Source organism: Clarias gariepinus, chromosome 14 (assembly GCF_024256425.1).
Source record: "Clarias gariepinus isolate MV-2021 ecotype Netherlands chromosome 14, CGAR_prim_01v2, whole genome shotgun sequence".
Classification (NCBI taxonomy): domain Eukaryota; kingdom Metazoa; phylum Chordata; class Actinopteri; order Siluriformes; family Clariidae; genus Clarias; species Clarias gariepinus.
The window spans coordinates 10,298,391-10,314,673 of record NC_071113.1 but is presented as its reverse complement, the minus strand read 5'-3'; the positions used below and the strand labels follow the sequence as shown (position 1 = coordinate 10,314,673).

Below are 16,283 nucleotides of genomic sequence, written 5' to 3'. Positions count from 1 at the left end.
TTTCTAACTTCTTTATGCCTCGGTGAATTCGTAATTAAACTGTTTAGTAAGCTACATGAGGCAAAAAAAGAGAAAAAAATAAAATGATGTCACATTTGTCGTTCCAACTAAAGTCTGACTACTTTTTGAATAATTTGTTGATAGTTTTGGTAACATGATAATTGACTAGCATATCTATTGGTGATAGATAACTCCTGCAAATAAGTTAAATCAAACAATATGTGTTAGTTTGTTAAAAGAATGTTATAGTTTGTTAACTTGGGCTGTCAATTTTGTTGTTTGCTTTTGTTAATTTTGCAAGTACTAGCTGTAATGATGGTGATGTGCACTGTATCATATCAGAGCAGCAGACATGAAGAGAAAGGCATCAGACATAATTAATTTTTTTTAAATAAAAAAGTTACACTCAAGTATTTCACTTTCGTAAGTACGCTTTATATGTAAATATGTTTACATATTGTAAATACGTTTTTTATGCATTTTGTAGAGTAGTTTGTAATTGTAACTGACTTGATTTGACTCTCACCTGACTTGGAGACTTTTTTTTATAACTGAAATAAAACAACTAATGGTTATAATAAAACAACTGTTTCCTGTATGTTCTTTTTTAAGGAGGTGTGTGGTTTACAGTAGGTGACCTAAATATAGTTCTAATTTATGCCACCCCCAAAATGATCACATAATCATCCTGGCCACCCCACAGAAAATTTCCTGGCTCCGCCACTGCATACAATACAAAACTGGATAACCAATATTTTCACCCTACGTTTATGCATAACAGGACATGGGATGTTTAAAAGCAACATTTTATGACAAAAGAGGGTTTAAACATACAAGCCCATGAACTAATGCTAACTTGGTCAATAAAGCCAGTAATACATGATATAACTTCAATTAATTCTTCATGGCAAATTACATAATATTATATAGTTATCTAGATAACAACTATAATTATAAAATACTTTAGCTATATAGCTGACACTATATAGGCATATCTAAATATACAAAACGAGCAAGCAAAGAAGCAGTAATGGAGTGTGTGACTTCGTTGTGAACAGCATGCACAGTGCTATGGAAAAGCTGAAAGGAGTTGAACCTATTTAACCTGTATATCACTGAAAAACATTTTCTGGATCCTCCACTAGTGCAGCAGAACAAAAAAATTAAGAAAGGCATTTCACTAGGAAACCCCAGAACAACTCATTTTATTATACTGGATTATACTGTACCACTGAGATGTAATGATATGTATTTAATACTCCACCCTAAATGCCATACCTTCAACTTCACCACCAGATGATGCTATTGAGGTCAGATTCAAGAACGTAGTGCCTATGGCATCATTTCTTGTGAGGCGATCCCTAAAACAGGGGGGGAGGGGATTGAAAGACACCGTCAGTTAAAACAAACTAGCACGTGAGCCGAAATGCGTGGCAGTCACAGCCCAGCATTGGATCTCCTCAGATTTTCCACAGTTCCCTAAGTGGGCTTTAGCAGAGGAATGCACTGTGGGAGTGAAAACACCACACTGACTCATACAGTCTGCCGGGATCCACCCAGCATTTACAATCTCCCATTACAAAAGTCCTGGAGTATTTAGTTCGTGACAGAATCCCAAAACAACATTACAAGTGTGCTTCAGTTTCTTATTTCCTTTACAAAGAGACCAGACAAGCATGTGTTAAAAAGACGTACCAATCGAATGTTGTCAGTTTAATCCGTTCACACATAGATGGAAACTACAGAAGGGGAACAATATTTTTACTCACATTAAACAAGCAACAAGAATTATTCTACATATAAAGAAAATGCAACGCCACCCATCATTATTACCTTAACCTGTAGATTAAGAACCTGATTCCATTCAGGGTTTGCATTCTGCTCAATTATTTTTGTGCATAGCTATAAAGAAAAGAAAAAGCAAAACTAAGTGGATCATTTTACGTTTTCTCATTTGAGCATAAGATTTCAGATGTTATACCTTCTTTCCAGCAAACCAGGCCTTGATGAATGGATCTACTAGATTCTTTTTATTGCTTTTTCCTCCAAAAGCCTCTTTCAAAGACTGAGCGATGGAGTCATCCACTGAAAGTATAAGAAAAATTATTGAAAAGTTGATAGGACTTGTGTTTCAATTCCTGTATACAGCAAGATATCAGCAAAAATCCCAGAACCACACAGCGGGACCTAGTGAATGACCTGCAGAGAGCTGGGACCAAAGTAACAAATGCTACCATCAGTAACACGCTGCACCGCCAGGGACGAATGGGGAAAGGAAAGAATGCTGAGTTGCATCCAAAGAAGACTATACCTACTATGAAGCATGGGGGTGGAAACATTAGCAACATCCCTGCTAAGGGACCAGGATGACTGATCCGTGTAAAGGAAAAAAATTAATGGGGCCATCTACGGTGAGTTTTTGAATGAAAATCTCCTTCTATCAGCAAGGGCATTGAAGATAAAATGTGTCTGCATCTTTCAGCATGACAATGATCCCAAACACAACGCCTGGGCAAGGAAGGAGTGGCTTTGTAAGAAGCATTTCATGATCCTGGAGTGGCCTAGCCAGTCTCCAGATCTCAACCAAATAGAAAATCTTTGGAGGGAGTTGAAAATCCATGTTGCCCAGCGACAGCCCCAAAACATCACTGCTCTAGAGAAGATCTGCATGGAGGAATGGGCCGAAATACCAGAACCACTGTGTGAAAACCTTGTGAGGACTTACAGAAAACGTTTGACCGCTGTCATTGCCAACAAAGAGTATATAACAAAGTATTAAGATGAAATTTTGTTATTGACCAAATACTTATTTTCCAAAATAATTTACAAATAAATTCTTTAAAAATCTTACAACGTGATTTTCTGAATTTTTTTTTTCTTATTTTGTCTCTCATAGTTGAGGTATACCTATGAAGCAAATTACAGGACTCTCTCATCTTTTTAAGTGGGAGAACTTGTACAATTGGTGGCTGAGTAAATAATTTTCTACATAATAAAGAAAAAAAAGAATATTATATAGTCAGATGATAGTCGGTCAAAGCTAAAAAAAAATTTGTAAAACATTTCCTGATGTGCAATTTTGGAAAAATCTTCAGCCTGTATATTGACTCAATGTTTTTCTACATATTTCTTGCTTACCATGATAAAACAAGGATAAACAAAACGGTGGTGTAATATTAAGCTTCAAGCATGTTTATCATCTGGGTATGCAATAACTGTTTACCCTTGAGAAATGACAGCATTGCATTATGTAAATAAATACTGGTGGATTATGGTACTGTATGATAAGAAATTCCAGCTTACTTTGAGGGAGGTCCTCAGCACGAAACACTTTGAGCTGCAGCGTAACCCATCTCGGTGCAATTCCAGCCGGCAGCAGAAGGTTGCTTTCTACGTCATCGTTATCGCTGTCTGGGTCCCTCTTCTCCACCTGTTCAGTGAGACATCAATACTATCACTACTTTGTTCCAAACAGGACGACTACTGAGCATCTTGGTATGCATCTACAGTACATGTGCTCCTACAGTATGTTATCTTTCTTAATTCAATAGATTCAATTATTGATCTATAAACGTAATCAATGTTTTCAAACAGGGTATGGGGAAAAACATTCCCAATGATCCTCATATTAAGATTGCATAAGGATATGCTTATAGACAGTGCAGTTGGAAGAAAACATCATGTCCTTAGATGAGGATATTCAGGTCTCAAAAGAATAAAACAATAGTGAGGACACGATTAGACAAAATAAGTACCGGAGGCTCATCCCCGGTCCCAACGATGAACATGCTGACTTTCAGGTAACCCTTTGCGCCAAAGCTTGAGTCATCTGGGACGTTTAAAAGCAGCCATTTCCTCATGACACAGTGAGCTATAGTCGACAGTAAAAACACACACACAATATCATTGTTTTGTTAAAGTGAACATGAGCAGTAATACATGAATCAAGCTGCAGTGCGGAATTTCAGAAACGTACAAGGTTCGTCGTAGATGTAACCAACATCAACCTGAAACATTAAAGACATTAAAAAAAACATTATTATTACAAACCTTTAGGGTAATTCACTTTTTAACCTCACTTTTTAACCTTACCTTAAATTCTCCCATAAGACTGTCAGCCCTCAGTGATGAGGAGTTGTACACCTGTAGCAGGAGAGAACACATTGTTACATAAAAAATCGCTTCAGCTCCTTTAGAAAAATACTGTATCACTTCAGTTTTTATGAATTTGAGACAACATAGAACACACTATAATGACAATGAAATACTCAAAAGATTGAAAGAAGTTAAAATATTAAGTAACTGATTTAATAATTAGAATGACAAATTACATCTCGTTCCAAAAAGTACAATATTTTTTAATCATTGGCATTGCAGAATTTGTGCATATATCAACTAAAGAAGCTATTAATCTAAATGTGACGATTGATGACACTTAAACCAGTTTGTTTTTGGCTAAAAGATGGCAAACATAACAGTGATTTGGAGGACAGCACAGCAATATACTAAACGTCCAACATGTCAGCTCATTTCCACCTGAATTGTTTTTTACTAACCCGAATGCTGACGTGTTGATTGAAAAGCTCTGATGGCAACATGTGGACGTTGTAGAAGAAAATCTGCAAAAAGTTAAAATAAGTACAGATTTATCCACCATACTGACAAAAAGGAGAGTTTTTCCTGAGTGTTTCTGCACATGCTAAGAACATTGATCCTGTCAGTATGCATGCATATACAGTTCATCAATACCTCATCAAAGAAGGGGTTATTTCCTCTTTTGATGCGAGTCCTGTGGGTTTCTCCACAAACATGTATTTTCACAACAGGCTTTATGTTGTTTCCAGGCAACTGCCGACCTTTGATGATCCGGACCCGGATCTTAATCATGGAAGAAAATTCTGATTACCTCCAAATGCACAAGTCAATGTTTACTTTGTTCTCTCATTTTTCACCATTGGAAAAAAGGAACTAAATTTGACCCAAATTAAGTACTTATTTAAGAATCTATGATCTTTAGGATCTAGGATCTTTCTTTCTTAGACATGGTATGGAAGCCACTATACCTGGAAGTCCTGCGGTTTGTTAGATAAAGGCCTCTGTTTTCTGGTCCGTGATAGAGATTTTTGATCCAGCTGAGTGGGAGATGATAAACCCCCTGTATCAGTGGCATCTTCATTTCCATCAGCACCTGTTCAAGAACACAAACACATAAATAAACGCAAATCCTGTGCCACCCCTCATTTCTGTATTTACTTCAGAAGAGCCAGACTTTCTTGTCTTTCCAATGAAGGAATAGTTCTCCAAAAGGACTTTTTTGGCTCTTATTTCTACATAATTTATTTAATCCTGGTTCAAGACTTTTGCACAAAACTATTCTTTTACATTAGCATTTTACATTATGTACTACCAACCTTACACTAACACAAATACCAACACGACAATATCGGCTTAAAACAAAAAAAGTAAACTTGTTCAGGAGATTTAAACTGTGATTGTACTGTACTGTAACACTCACTGTGGCAGTGGTGTGTGTGCAGTGTGACCACAATCTGATTTACACTGACTCGATTACTGGTTCACCGGCTTTCTGTTCACATGGTGATTTCTTCATTGTGTGCACCCATGCCTTATTGTAACCTTTTTTTTTTTCTTGGTGATTTTTGCGGTGTATAAGATTCCTTGTGCTTTGTCTAAATAAAGTTTCCAATGACCAATGTTTACATATAACCTTTTGTAAAACTATTCTAATCAATTAATTAATTAATAGAATAGTGATAGAATGTGTCACTATTTATTAAAACCTTTCTTTGGAGCAACAGTTTTGGCTTACCATTGTTTAGTTGATGGTGTAAATAGGAGTAATTGTTAACAGTTCTGACCAGTTTTCTACAAATTGCTTCACTTTCAATCTCATTCTTTCTTCTAAAGCAATATATTACACGTTTTACATAAACTGTAAACCTTAGTAAACAATATGTCAGTATGATTAATTAAGTGAATATGATTTCGGGTTTGATCCAGTGAATGGATAGTACCACTGCAACATTTAAAAAATAGTTTAACTGCATTCCACAGAGAAGAAAAGCTGCTTTGGGGAAAAAAAAAGCCATCCAGCATCCTGCTGATCCATCCTTATTTTTTTGTTGCTAAGGATAAAAACTAATTCAGAAATAAGTAATAATAAAAAACATACCGGTGGTTCCTGCCACACCGCCATCTGGTTGATCATTTGGGTTTGGAGGAGTGTTAGCTGGAGGCTCATAACCAATTAGAAGATCGATTGTGGCCTACAGTTAGAGAGATTGACCTCAGATTGGTGATACACAGTGATCCTATTTACAAAATAATTTAACTCCCCCCCCCATGTGCTTTATGAATTTGTATTTCTAAAAAAGGAAATCTTGTTTTTTTTTAGCAATACAGAATAAAACAAAGAAGTTGAAGCACTTACTCCAATATTTTGCCCGTTTTCATTAACTAAAGGCAAACCTTTTGAAGGGAGCGACTTCACTTTACCACTTGCTAGGTCTTTTAAGTTGACTTTTGCAGAGCCAATAAACCTGTAACAAAAGATTGAATCAAGTTTCACACTGATTGTGTTGACTATTCCCGTCTCTGTGTGCATGGAGTTTGCATGTTCTTGCGTGCTTGGTGGGTTTCCTCCGGGTACTCCGGTTTACTCCCACAATCCAAATACATGTAGATTAGGCTAATTGGCATTCCCAAATTGCCTGTAGTGTGTGTGTGTCTGTATGTTTGCCCCGCGATAGACTGGCACCCTGTCCAGGGTGTACCCAGCCTTGTGCCCTAAGCCTCCTGGGATAGACTCCAGATCCCCGCGACCCTGAATACAGGATAAAGTGGTATAGACGATGAGTGAGAGTATGACGTTCACTAAATTTGTTTTTAAAACAATTACATTTCAAGAACTTTTACAAGACATTTTTTAGTTATTAATTTGTGTGTGTGTGTGTGTGTGTGTGTGTGAGAGAGAGAGAGAGAGAGAGAGAGAACATTTAAATGTATGTCATTTTACAGTGCAAATAGAATTTTTTTTTTTAAATATGGAGAAGGTTAAATGCACATTAAAATTTAACCTACACCCTGGAAACAACCTTATTCGCTTCCTCCCTTCCGGCAGGTTCTACAGAACCCTGTACAGAACTGACAGGCAGAGGAACCGTTTCTTTCCTCCTGGCACTCACCCTCATAAACAGTTAACTTTCTTTATATGCCAGCTGCTGTATAAAAGCACCAACATGCTTTTTTCTTACACCACACACTTACTTTACATCTACAAATATCATATTGGAAGAACAGTAAGTCATCACTTTATCCCCATATGTGACATATACCGTTCGAAAGTTTCTCCATGATGGGTCCTGATTTTTATTTCTTTCTACATGCTGAAGGCGTCCAAAAAATGCATTAATCTTCTTTGAACAGTTGATATTGAGATGTGTCTGCTACTTATGCTCTGTAAAGACTTCATAACGCCTCTAATCTGAGGTGCTATTAATTGGTCATTTTTTAGGCTGATAACTCTAAATGAACTTCTCGTCTGCGGCAGAGGTAGGTTTTGGTCTCGCCCTTCTGGGATGGCCTTCATGAGAGCTGGTTTTATTATGGTGCTTGACGGATTTTGCAAATGCACTTGACAATACTGTTCTTGCAAGAACTATTACAGAAAGGCTGACCTCTGTGTCTGAAAATAACAACTAACTGTTGTTTTTGTTGTTGTTACGTAATTACCTAATTCCATATGTGTTATTTTATAGTTTTGAAATCCCCAGTATTGTTGTAGAATGTAGAAAACTTCAACTGTTCTAAAACTTTTGAACGGTAGTGTGTTAGTTTTGTTTGCACTACTCACACATCTTGTACTGTATATTGTTTATTGTACAAACATTAATTAAAAAACCAACCAACCAACCAAAAAAAAAAAAAAACTCCTTTATCACATGATGCAGACTAATCTTATTTGCACTACCATGCACACTCACTTTATGTACATTGCTGATCTGTTGCATACTCTGTATGTATTGTCTTGCGGTCCTTTTAATATTATATTTGTTTATATTTAATCTATATAGTTATTGAATGTAGCAGCATGGTGGAGTAGTGGTTAGCACTGGTGCCTCCAAGGTCCGGGTTTGATTCCCGCCTCTGGTCTATGTGAATAGAGTTAGCATGTTCTCCCTGTGCTTGGTCAGTTTCCTCCCACAGTCGATGGACATGCAGATTAGACTAATTGTTGTTGCAAAATTGCCAGTAGTGTGTAAACGAACATGAGTGTATGTATGTGTGGTCTGTGTTGGGTTGTATATCCTAATAATCTCTAAGTCTCCTGGGATAGACTCCTGCGACCCTATATACTGTACAGGATAAAGCGGTGTAGATGATAAGTAAGTGAGTTCTTGATTGTATGTTGTGCACTTCCTGTGGATAGTCTTTTTGTTTATAAACAAGATGCACAGCGTCATTATGTATGTATGTACTTTTGAGAGTCACCAACAGGCGGAATAAACTTTCTTGTGTGTTAGCATACTGTACTTGGCCAAAAAACTTGATACAAAATACAAAAATACATATTTTTTGCAAAGATTTGTTTTTCTTGAGGTACTGATACTAGCATTTCTAAATTGCCAAATGGTTCTCTGCCTGATTAAGGGTTAAAGTACCAGAGAAAGAGACTACTTAGAACACCTGACCAGTGCTACATTTTTACTTTTGCAACTACAAATAAAAAATTTTATTCAGTATACAAAAAAAAAAACATTCATTGTTTCTTAAATTAATTTTTTTTCACCCGACTGATAATCATTATTTGGGACAGCACTGCTGCCTGTTTAGACCAGACCATGTTCGAGCCAAAGTGCTGTGTGTTAATGATGTACAGTATGATGTAGGGGAAATGCCTCACATTCAGCTGAAATCTCTGGAGACCGATGCCAAGGAAAACAAAGAAAGTTTTACAGAAGCCTGACTTCCAAATAATAATGATAAAAAAAAAAACATTGCATGCTTTGTGACAGCCAAATAGGAAACCTCCTCCCAATGCAAACACTCATTTACCTGAAACATCTAGGCTACATCCAACTCCCAACTTATTAACTCACAAGAATTTTAAAGTTTGACCAGTTTTTACTGTTAATAATTTATTTAAATCATGTTTGCAATTGAATATTATTTGCATAATGTGCTTCAGACACTATACAAACACTGACTTATGCTTAACATGTGGATATTAAGATGATAATCTGTCTTGAGCACACAGTTAAATATATTGTTAGTTTTGCTTTGGCTAATATTTCTTGTACTTCATATTCACGTGTTGGTTTGTAAAGCGACAGTAACAAATGTTACGCTAGTGTAGTAACGTTAATATTACATTATTTTTACATGGTTTTGCTCTTGGAAAATAGTTACATATTTGTTTGTTCTTGGAATACAAACATCACAATACAATATACTACCTCAAGGACAAAATTCAATGCATTATGTCCAAGTAAAGGACAAACAAAATAAAAAGGAATAAAATGAAAAAAAAAAAAAGTAGTATTAGTAAACTGCTAATAGCTTTATTGCCATTGCAGAGATTTTACAAGTCTCCAAAACTGTACTTCTTCCAAAAGATATTCCCTAAGTCAGGGTTTTCAACTGTTATATTAAGATTGATCATCAATACAAGCATAACCACATAGATAAACAATCTTGCACTTGACCACTTTATATATGCTATTTTTATATAAAAACAAAGGAGAAGTATATACAGTAGTTTGCTACAGTTCCAGTGTGTAATCCACCCAACAATAATGTCAATGTGTGCAAAAGGCTTGAATGCAACCTTAAACAAAAACACTTTAGATCAATCCTTTTGATCTTGTTTCCTGGTCGCACGCTTATGATTCAGTTTCTGATCCCGAGGCAGTTCCTAGTTATTTGTTTTGCCAAATTGCAAATTTTGCTTCAGAACAGCCAGACATTCTTGTATTTTTAATCTAGTCTTAAGGAATAGTTCTCCAGGCTTCCTGAAGCACTTTTTTTGACTCTCATTTTTGAACATTTTTTGGCTTTCATTTTTAGTGCAGTAACCTGTACCTGACCAGTTTTAGAGAAGTGTTTTTTGTTTGTTAAACCACATAGTGACCTAATGATTTAAGCATAAAAACCATCTAAAACAGTACACTGTAGTAATGTACTTTTTATGTAATATTGTTCCTGTAAGTTTCGATTCAGATATTTAAAAAGGTGATAATTTCTGTAACACCAGCTCCCACAATAATGTCATCTATACAACAAATAATGTAAATAATAAAATGATGACTATAGTAACTGTACGGCAGATGCTTCACATAATCTAGGCCTAATAACAAACCTGTTGTTCAATAAAGTAAAATGTGTGTGTATATTCCAGTGTCAAACTTTTGTAACAGTCATTAACCTTTTTTGTGGGGCCAGTTGGATTTTTGGTAATAAGAAAGGAAAAGACTGAGGAATAACAAGAAATAGTTTCTTGGACATTCCACAGCATTAAACTGATTAAAAATTACATATTCTTTAAAGGATACCCATCTGCTAATTTACTATGCTATGACAGGAATGAAACCTTTTTGGATATGTTCACAAGAGAATACTTCACACTACCCAATCACTGATTGTTTTCCCGTGACAGCAGGCTGCATTTCATGATTTGTTAATTAGCATAACTGAATGAGGTTTTAGCATGAAAACAGTTACAGTTGCATGAAAGATTGAAATGTTTGGTTATGTAGGAAGAGCTGCTGAGACACACGTTAGCTACAGACTCTGAGAGCGCCTTCTGTTCGGAGACCTGACTCAGTTAACTGCGACGGCAATGAGTTACATTATTAAAATATGGGAAGCTTCACTAGTCTGTTACAACCAGACAGTGTTGTCTCTCTTTCTAAAAAAAAAAAAAAAAAAAAAGTCTCATAATTGCAAACTTGAAAACGTTTTGCATGAACTTGAACAATGAACATGAACACCATACTACAGTGCCTTGCAAAAGGTTTAACACATTTTTTTACATTACAACCACAAACAAATGTATTGTATTAGGATTTTGGTGTGATAGGCCAACAGAAAGTGGCACATAATTGTGACGTAAAAGAAAAATTACACATTTAAAAGTTAAAAGGTTAGAGTTGATGGATGGAGCCAGATACACGGCAATCTTGGAAGAAAACTTATTAGTGTCAGCCTTTCGTTCCTCCTGTAGTTTTTCCCCAGGCCTCTAGAGGTCATTTGTGTTCCCCTTATCTTTAGTTCTTTAGTTCCTTGTGTTTCCTCATTAGTTTTTTAGATCACCTGTGTCTCGTTTTCCCCCCAGTGTACTTAAGCTGTTCATTTTCTCCCCTCTTATTCACTCGGTTTTTGAGTCCCTGCCCTGTGTCTCCTGCTGAACCTTCCGTAACTATTCAGAGTTCCCTGCTGTAAGTTTTCGACTGTTTATTCCCTGGCTGTTTTCTACCCTTGTGGAAGCTTTTGTTTAAGGATTTGTTTTTGTTTATTTTTATTAATTCCTCTAAGTAAGAAGAACCTTTGTTGATTATTAACTGCCTGTTTAAATCTTTTGCCTTTTTTCAAATAAATCTTCTCTACCTGAGACTTCTGCTTTGAGTGCTTTCAAACCTATCACCCTTGTGGCTCAGTGGTAAACTCTTCAGCCACCACACCAGAGATCCGGGTTCAAGGCCCGAGCCTGACAATTAGAGTCTGCAAAAGACTTCAGACTGGGGTAGAGGTTCACCTTTTAGCAGGAGAACAACCATAAACGTACAGCCAGAGCTACCACGAGAATAGCTAGTCATTAGACCTAAATCCAATTTTTTTTCAGATATTTATTTGTAAAAAAAAAATAAAAAAAAAAAATAAAAAAGTGATTAAAAAAACAATTTATCATTTTTCTTTCCCTTTACAATTATTTTGTATAGGTCTATCACAAAAAAATACCAATAAACTGCATTTGTAGCTACAGTATAGCAAATACTGGTACTGTATAAATACTTTTGCAAGACACTGTACTTGGTTAAAGTATACTTCATACATACATACATACATACATACATACATACACACACAGCGCGCAATAAATGAAAATTGATCGATGTAAAGCTAGAACAAACTCAAAGAACAATCAAACCAAAAATAAGAACAAATAACACCAATACGCCTTAACATTACATCGTAAAACATTAAGCCCTGTATTGTGCAGGTTTCTCTTGTGTAGACTGAGCAGTTCTGACCCTTTGGGCATAACACCACAAGACCTCTGGGGATGTGCTGGGGTGTCTGGCACCGGGACATTAGCGGCGGATCCTTTGGGTGCTTCGCGTTGTAGGGTGGGATCTCACTGATGCTCGACCGCATTGAGATCAGTGGAATTTGAAAGCCAGGTCTGCCTGCCGGGCCTTGCTGGGTGTGCTGCTATTGTGGTCAGCATTGACTTTTTTTTTGGTAATTTGTGTAGTTTTTTTTTGCAGGATTGGATTGGACCTGGCATTTCTGTAGAATTGGACTGGACGGGCTGGCTTTTTGTCCCCACAGGCATGCATTAGTCTTTTATCCCTATGATCCCATCACCAGTTTACTATACTACTATACTAGTATATAATTGATAATCAATGTTAATGTATTCATGCTGTGGCTCATTGGTGTATACAGTATAGTGAAAATACTGAACATTAGTGATGGGTCGTTTATAATAAACAAATCTTAAGTGTGACTCGGGAAGAACAAGTCATCTCAGGGAATGATTTGTTCAGTCACTCATGTGGAATATCATAGGTTTTGTACAAGAAATTAATTTATTTGTTTCAGGTTTCCCAAGTTTATCATGTGACAGCTCTTCCTCTCTTTTGTTTTATATTATGTTTTATATCCTTTCACAGTTCTTAGTAGCAGTAAACAAACTATATGATAAAAATAATCCAAGCCTACAATTACAAAGTACTTATATAGTTTGTTAATGTTTATTCCAATTTTGAGTTTGCTGATATAATAATATAATATAATAATTGTTTTTCTTAGGCCGAGGTGATGTGTGCTAATCGTAGACTAAAGACCCAGGTAAATAATTAATTAATCTTTTCTATATTTTTGTTTTGTTTGTTGTATGATCAACGTTTGAGTAAATAGTAGATGTTAGGGAAGTAACACGTAACATTTTAACTACATTTTGCTAAATAAAAAAAAAATGTAAAATGACTCAAAAAAAGATTTGTTCTTTTTGCTGAACGAGCCTCAAAGATCCGAGTCGGTAAAATGAGCTGAATTTCCCATCACTACTGGACACAGCAAATATGTCTCTTTATTTGTTATACATAATTCAATGCAATAATAGCAAACCCAAATTATATAATAGCACAATAATAAAAAAACTCTTAGGAGACAAAAGTAGCAATAGTGCAGCTGTTTCGGGTGTGAATCTCAGGCTTTGATGACATAATATGATTTCTCTTCTGAAAGCAATATTATCACTAATTCTGCTACAGTACAGTACAGCTTGATTTAGTGACTTTAGACTGCCTTTAGAATCTGGCATAAGCTTAGTGTTAGTTTGCAAACGATAATAATGAAGGATCAGAATCAGATTTTTAAGCCCATATACAGATCAGTATATGTATAAAATAGTAATAATTCTTTTACCTACAATTTGTCTGTACTTTTTATGATAAAAGTAAATAGATGCATCAATTCATATCATGGCTCTAATATAATTCTTCTAAGTTTGAATAAAAATCTATATGACCATAAACATTTTATATAAAAATTATATAAATTATGTATAAAAATTTATATATTTTAGTCATCTGACTGGCCGTCTATTGCATTATTATAAATTAAAATAGCAATGAAACTGATTTATAATGAAAAAAATGTAAACTAGCTACAAAACAAAATATAAATGTGCCCACTACATATGTTTTAGCGAATAACAAACTTACTTGTCTTTTCCAAGAGCCTCAAAGTCTTTTACAATCACATCAATGAAGGATGAGGAATCAAGAGAGGAACCCTTTAGGTCAAATTTAAGTGTCTGAAAAAAAGGAGCAGTTCAGTCTGATGGATTGTGTTTGTCTACATAGGAAGAACTGTTCTGAATTTAACTGTTCTGTGTTAAGCAGGAAATATACACTTCCTGGCCAAAAAGAAGCTGTGCACTTTAACATTTTATTCAGTCAACTTTATTTTTTATTACAGCATACAAGGTGGTGTTCAGTTCATGTGTAAAAATGATTCCTCATGTTTCCAAAACCACTCTTTCACAATTTTGCCTCCTGGAATGTGGCTGTGCCATCAGGGAAGTAAAACTCCACTAATGTGATACTGTGGTCCTTTTGTACATTCAGTCTTCAGCTGACTTCATTTAATCTCATCAAAATGTGCATATAGAAATTGTCTTACTTTTACTTTTAAACAAAGCTGTTTTTTTTTACTGTTGATTATTTACCATACTACTTCACCAAGTGGTTAAATGATCTTATTTACAATTTCTTCCACAAAGTTAATGCTTCAGCACTCTCTGCCAGAGTTCTCTCATGGCTCCGGTATACTGAGAAAACCTTCTACCTACATGATATCCAAGCACTAATGAAATCCTGGGGTAAGTGCATTAGTGTACCAGACGATTATATAGAGAAATAACTGGAGTTTTTACTCTCTTAACTGTGTTCTGTTATTCTGGACAATCAAGTCCTGGTTTGACTTGAACACTCCTCGTATTAGAAAATATGAATGCCTAGAAAGAAGATCTTACATTTTATAAGTAGGCCTCATTGCAGTCTTACCTCATTCCAGTCAGGATCAAGTTTACTGTTGATGGCCCGAGTTTTCTTTGTTTTACCTAAAATAAATAAATAAATAAAAAATAATAATGTTGAGTGAACTGTTATTTAAAATATGTCCATGCAGGTAATTTTGTATTTAAATATTTCTGTTAACGCAAAAGTGCAAAATGTGTAAGAAACTCACATTTCGGATTATAAAGAGAATCAGGTTTATAGTAGAATAGAAAACCTACATACAGTTTTAATGGGGAAACAGTACCATTCTATTATACTAATAACCACTGTATATAGCAAAACAAAAAACAAAAATTTCTGAATCACTGGATTTGCCAGCACAGTCCTTATGCATGAGGATGGGATACAAGTCCATCATGCACACACATACACCATGCACATTGGTACACATTGGTACATTCATTTAAACCTCAGAGCAACATCTCTACTATTGTTTCGATAAACTTTGCAGTTCTCAAGTCTATATTCCCTCTGGTCTTGCAGTTCCTAAATCCCACAACAATGATACACTAAAAACTGGAATTTCATGTTTGCTGCTCCTTTATTCCCAAAATAGGTTTTCAGGCCCCCCGCCACCCTGGATACAGGATAAAGCGATATAGACAATGAAGTTAAGCGTTTAATTCTATGGGTGACCTTTAATAGTAGAGTAGCCACAGACAGACTGTATTGAAGATTTAATACAGTATTACAAGTTCACTTTAAGCAATTAAATTAAATCCAGTTCATTTGAGCCTAGATGTCCATTAAATTTTCAGCTCTATAAAATGCCCTTTAAGCAGACAAAAAGTAGGTGTAACTTGTTAGGAGTTGGATTAAAATTTACTAAAATTAAATTTGGCTCTGTAAGATTAAGGCACACAGAGAAAGTTAACTTTAGCTGTTTAACAGTAACTTTATTTAATTAAACAGCAGACTGTGTAACTGCATTCTACCTGCAGGCCATCAGGAGTCTGTAATAAACCGTAATCCAGTCATTCCTGTGAATACATTCTACACTTAAATACTCTCTGTGTAAATGTTTTACAAAAGAATCAAACATGTCACATGAAAGCTTTTTGTGCATTTCCCACATAAAATAGTGCCACACACATACAAACAAGTCTTTTCGGTCTCAACATTTACCTTTAAACACCACAGATGTGATGGGGCCCGGACTGCCAAGTTTCTTTTTAGGAAGACCTGAAGCAGACTCAACCACAACACGCAACATGACTGATGCACGTCAAAAAGAATAATAATAATAATAATGATGATAAAACTTTTATCCTGTTATTATGCCTGTTTGCCTGGAGTGCTCAGTCTTGTTTCCTCAGTGAAGTCAATGCTCATGAGCAGAAGGGCTGGACACTGGGAGGAGGGTGTGGATTTACACACATTCAGCATAACTGCCCTAATAATCAATCTGAGGAAAATATCTGATCAATAAATAATAATAATAGCACAGCGTTGTTT

The 16,283-nt window shown here is 35.6% G+C and overlaps 1 protein-coding gene across 1 annotated transcript in view; it reads right to left on the bottom strand.

Annotated features, from left to right (window-relative positions):
• Positions 1-16,041, bottom strand: part of LOC128541275 (myoferlin-like) — a 44,160-nt gene extending 28,119 nt beyond the window's left edge. The window contains exons 1-16 of the mRNA XM_053511624.1: positions 15,954-16,041; positions 14,814-14,869; positions 13,971-14,062; positions 6,452-6,560; positions 6,194-6,287; positions 5,064-5,188; positions 4,750-4,878; positions 4,557-4,619; positions 4,093-4,143; positions 3,977-4,007; positions 3,756-3,871; positions 3,304-3,430; positions 1,982-2,085; positions 1,834-1,902; positions 1,696-1,739; positions 1,279-1,361 (exon numbers count right to left, since the gene is read on the bottom strand). Coding sequence (XP_053367599.1) covers positions 1,279-1,361; positions 1,696-1,739; positions 1,834-1,902; positions 1,982-2,085; positions 3,304-3,430; positions 3,756-3,871; positions 3,977-4,007; positions 4,093-4,143; positions 4,557-4,619; positions 4,750-4,878; positions 5,064-5,188; positions 6,194-6,287; positions 6,452-6,560; positions 13,971-14,062; positions 14,814-14,869; positions 15,954-16,041 — 1,381 coding nt within the window. The remainder of the gene's footprint in view (positions 1-1,278; positions 1,362-1,695; positions 1,740-1,833; positions 1,903-1,981; positions 2,086-3,303; positions 3,431-3,755; positions 3,872-3,976; positions 4,008-4,092; positions 4,144-4,556; positions 4,620-4,749; positions 4,879-5,063; positions 5,189-6,193; positions 6,288-6,451; positions 6,561-13,970; positions 14,063-14,813; positions 14,870-15,953) is intronic.
• Positions 16,042-16,283: the final 242 nt, after the last annotated feature.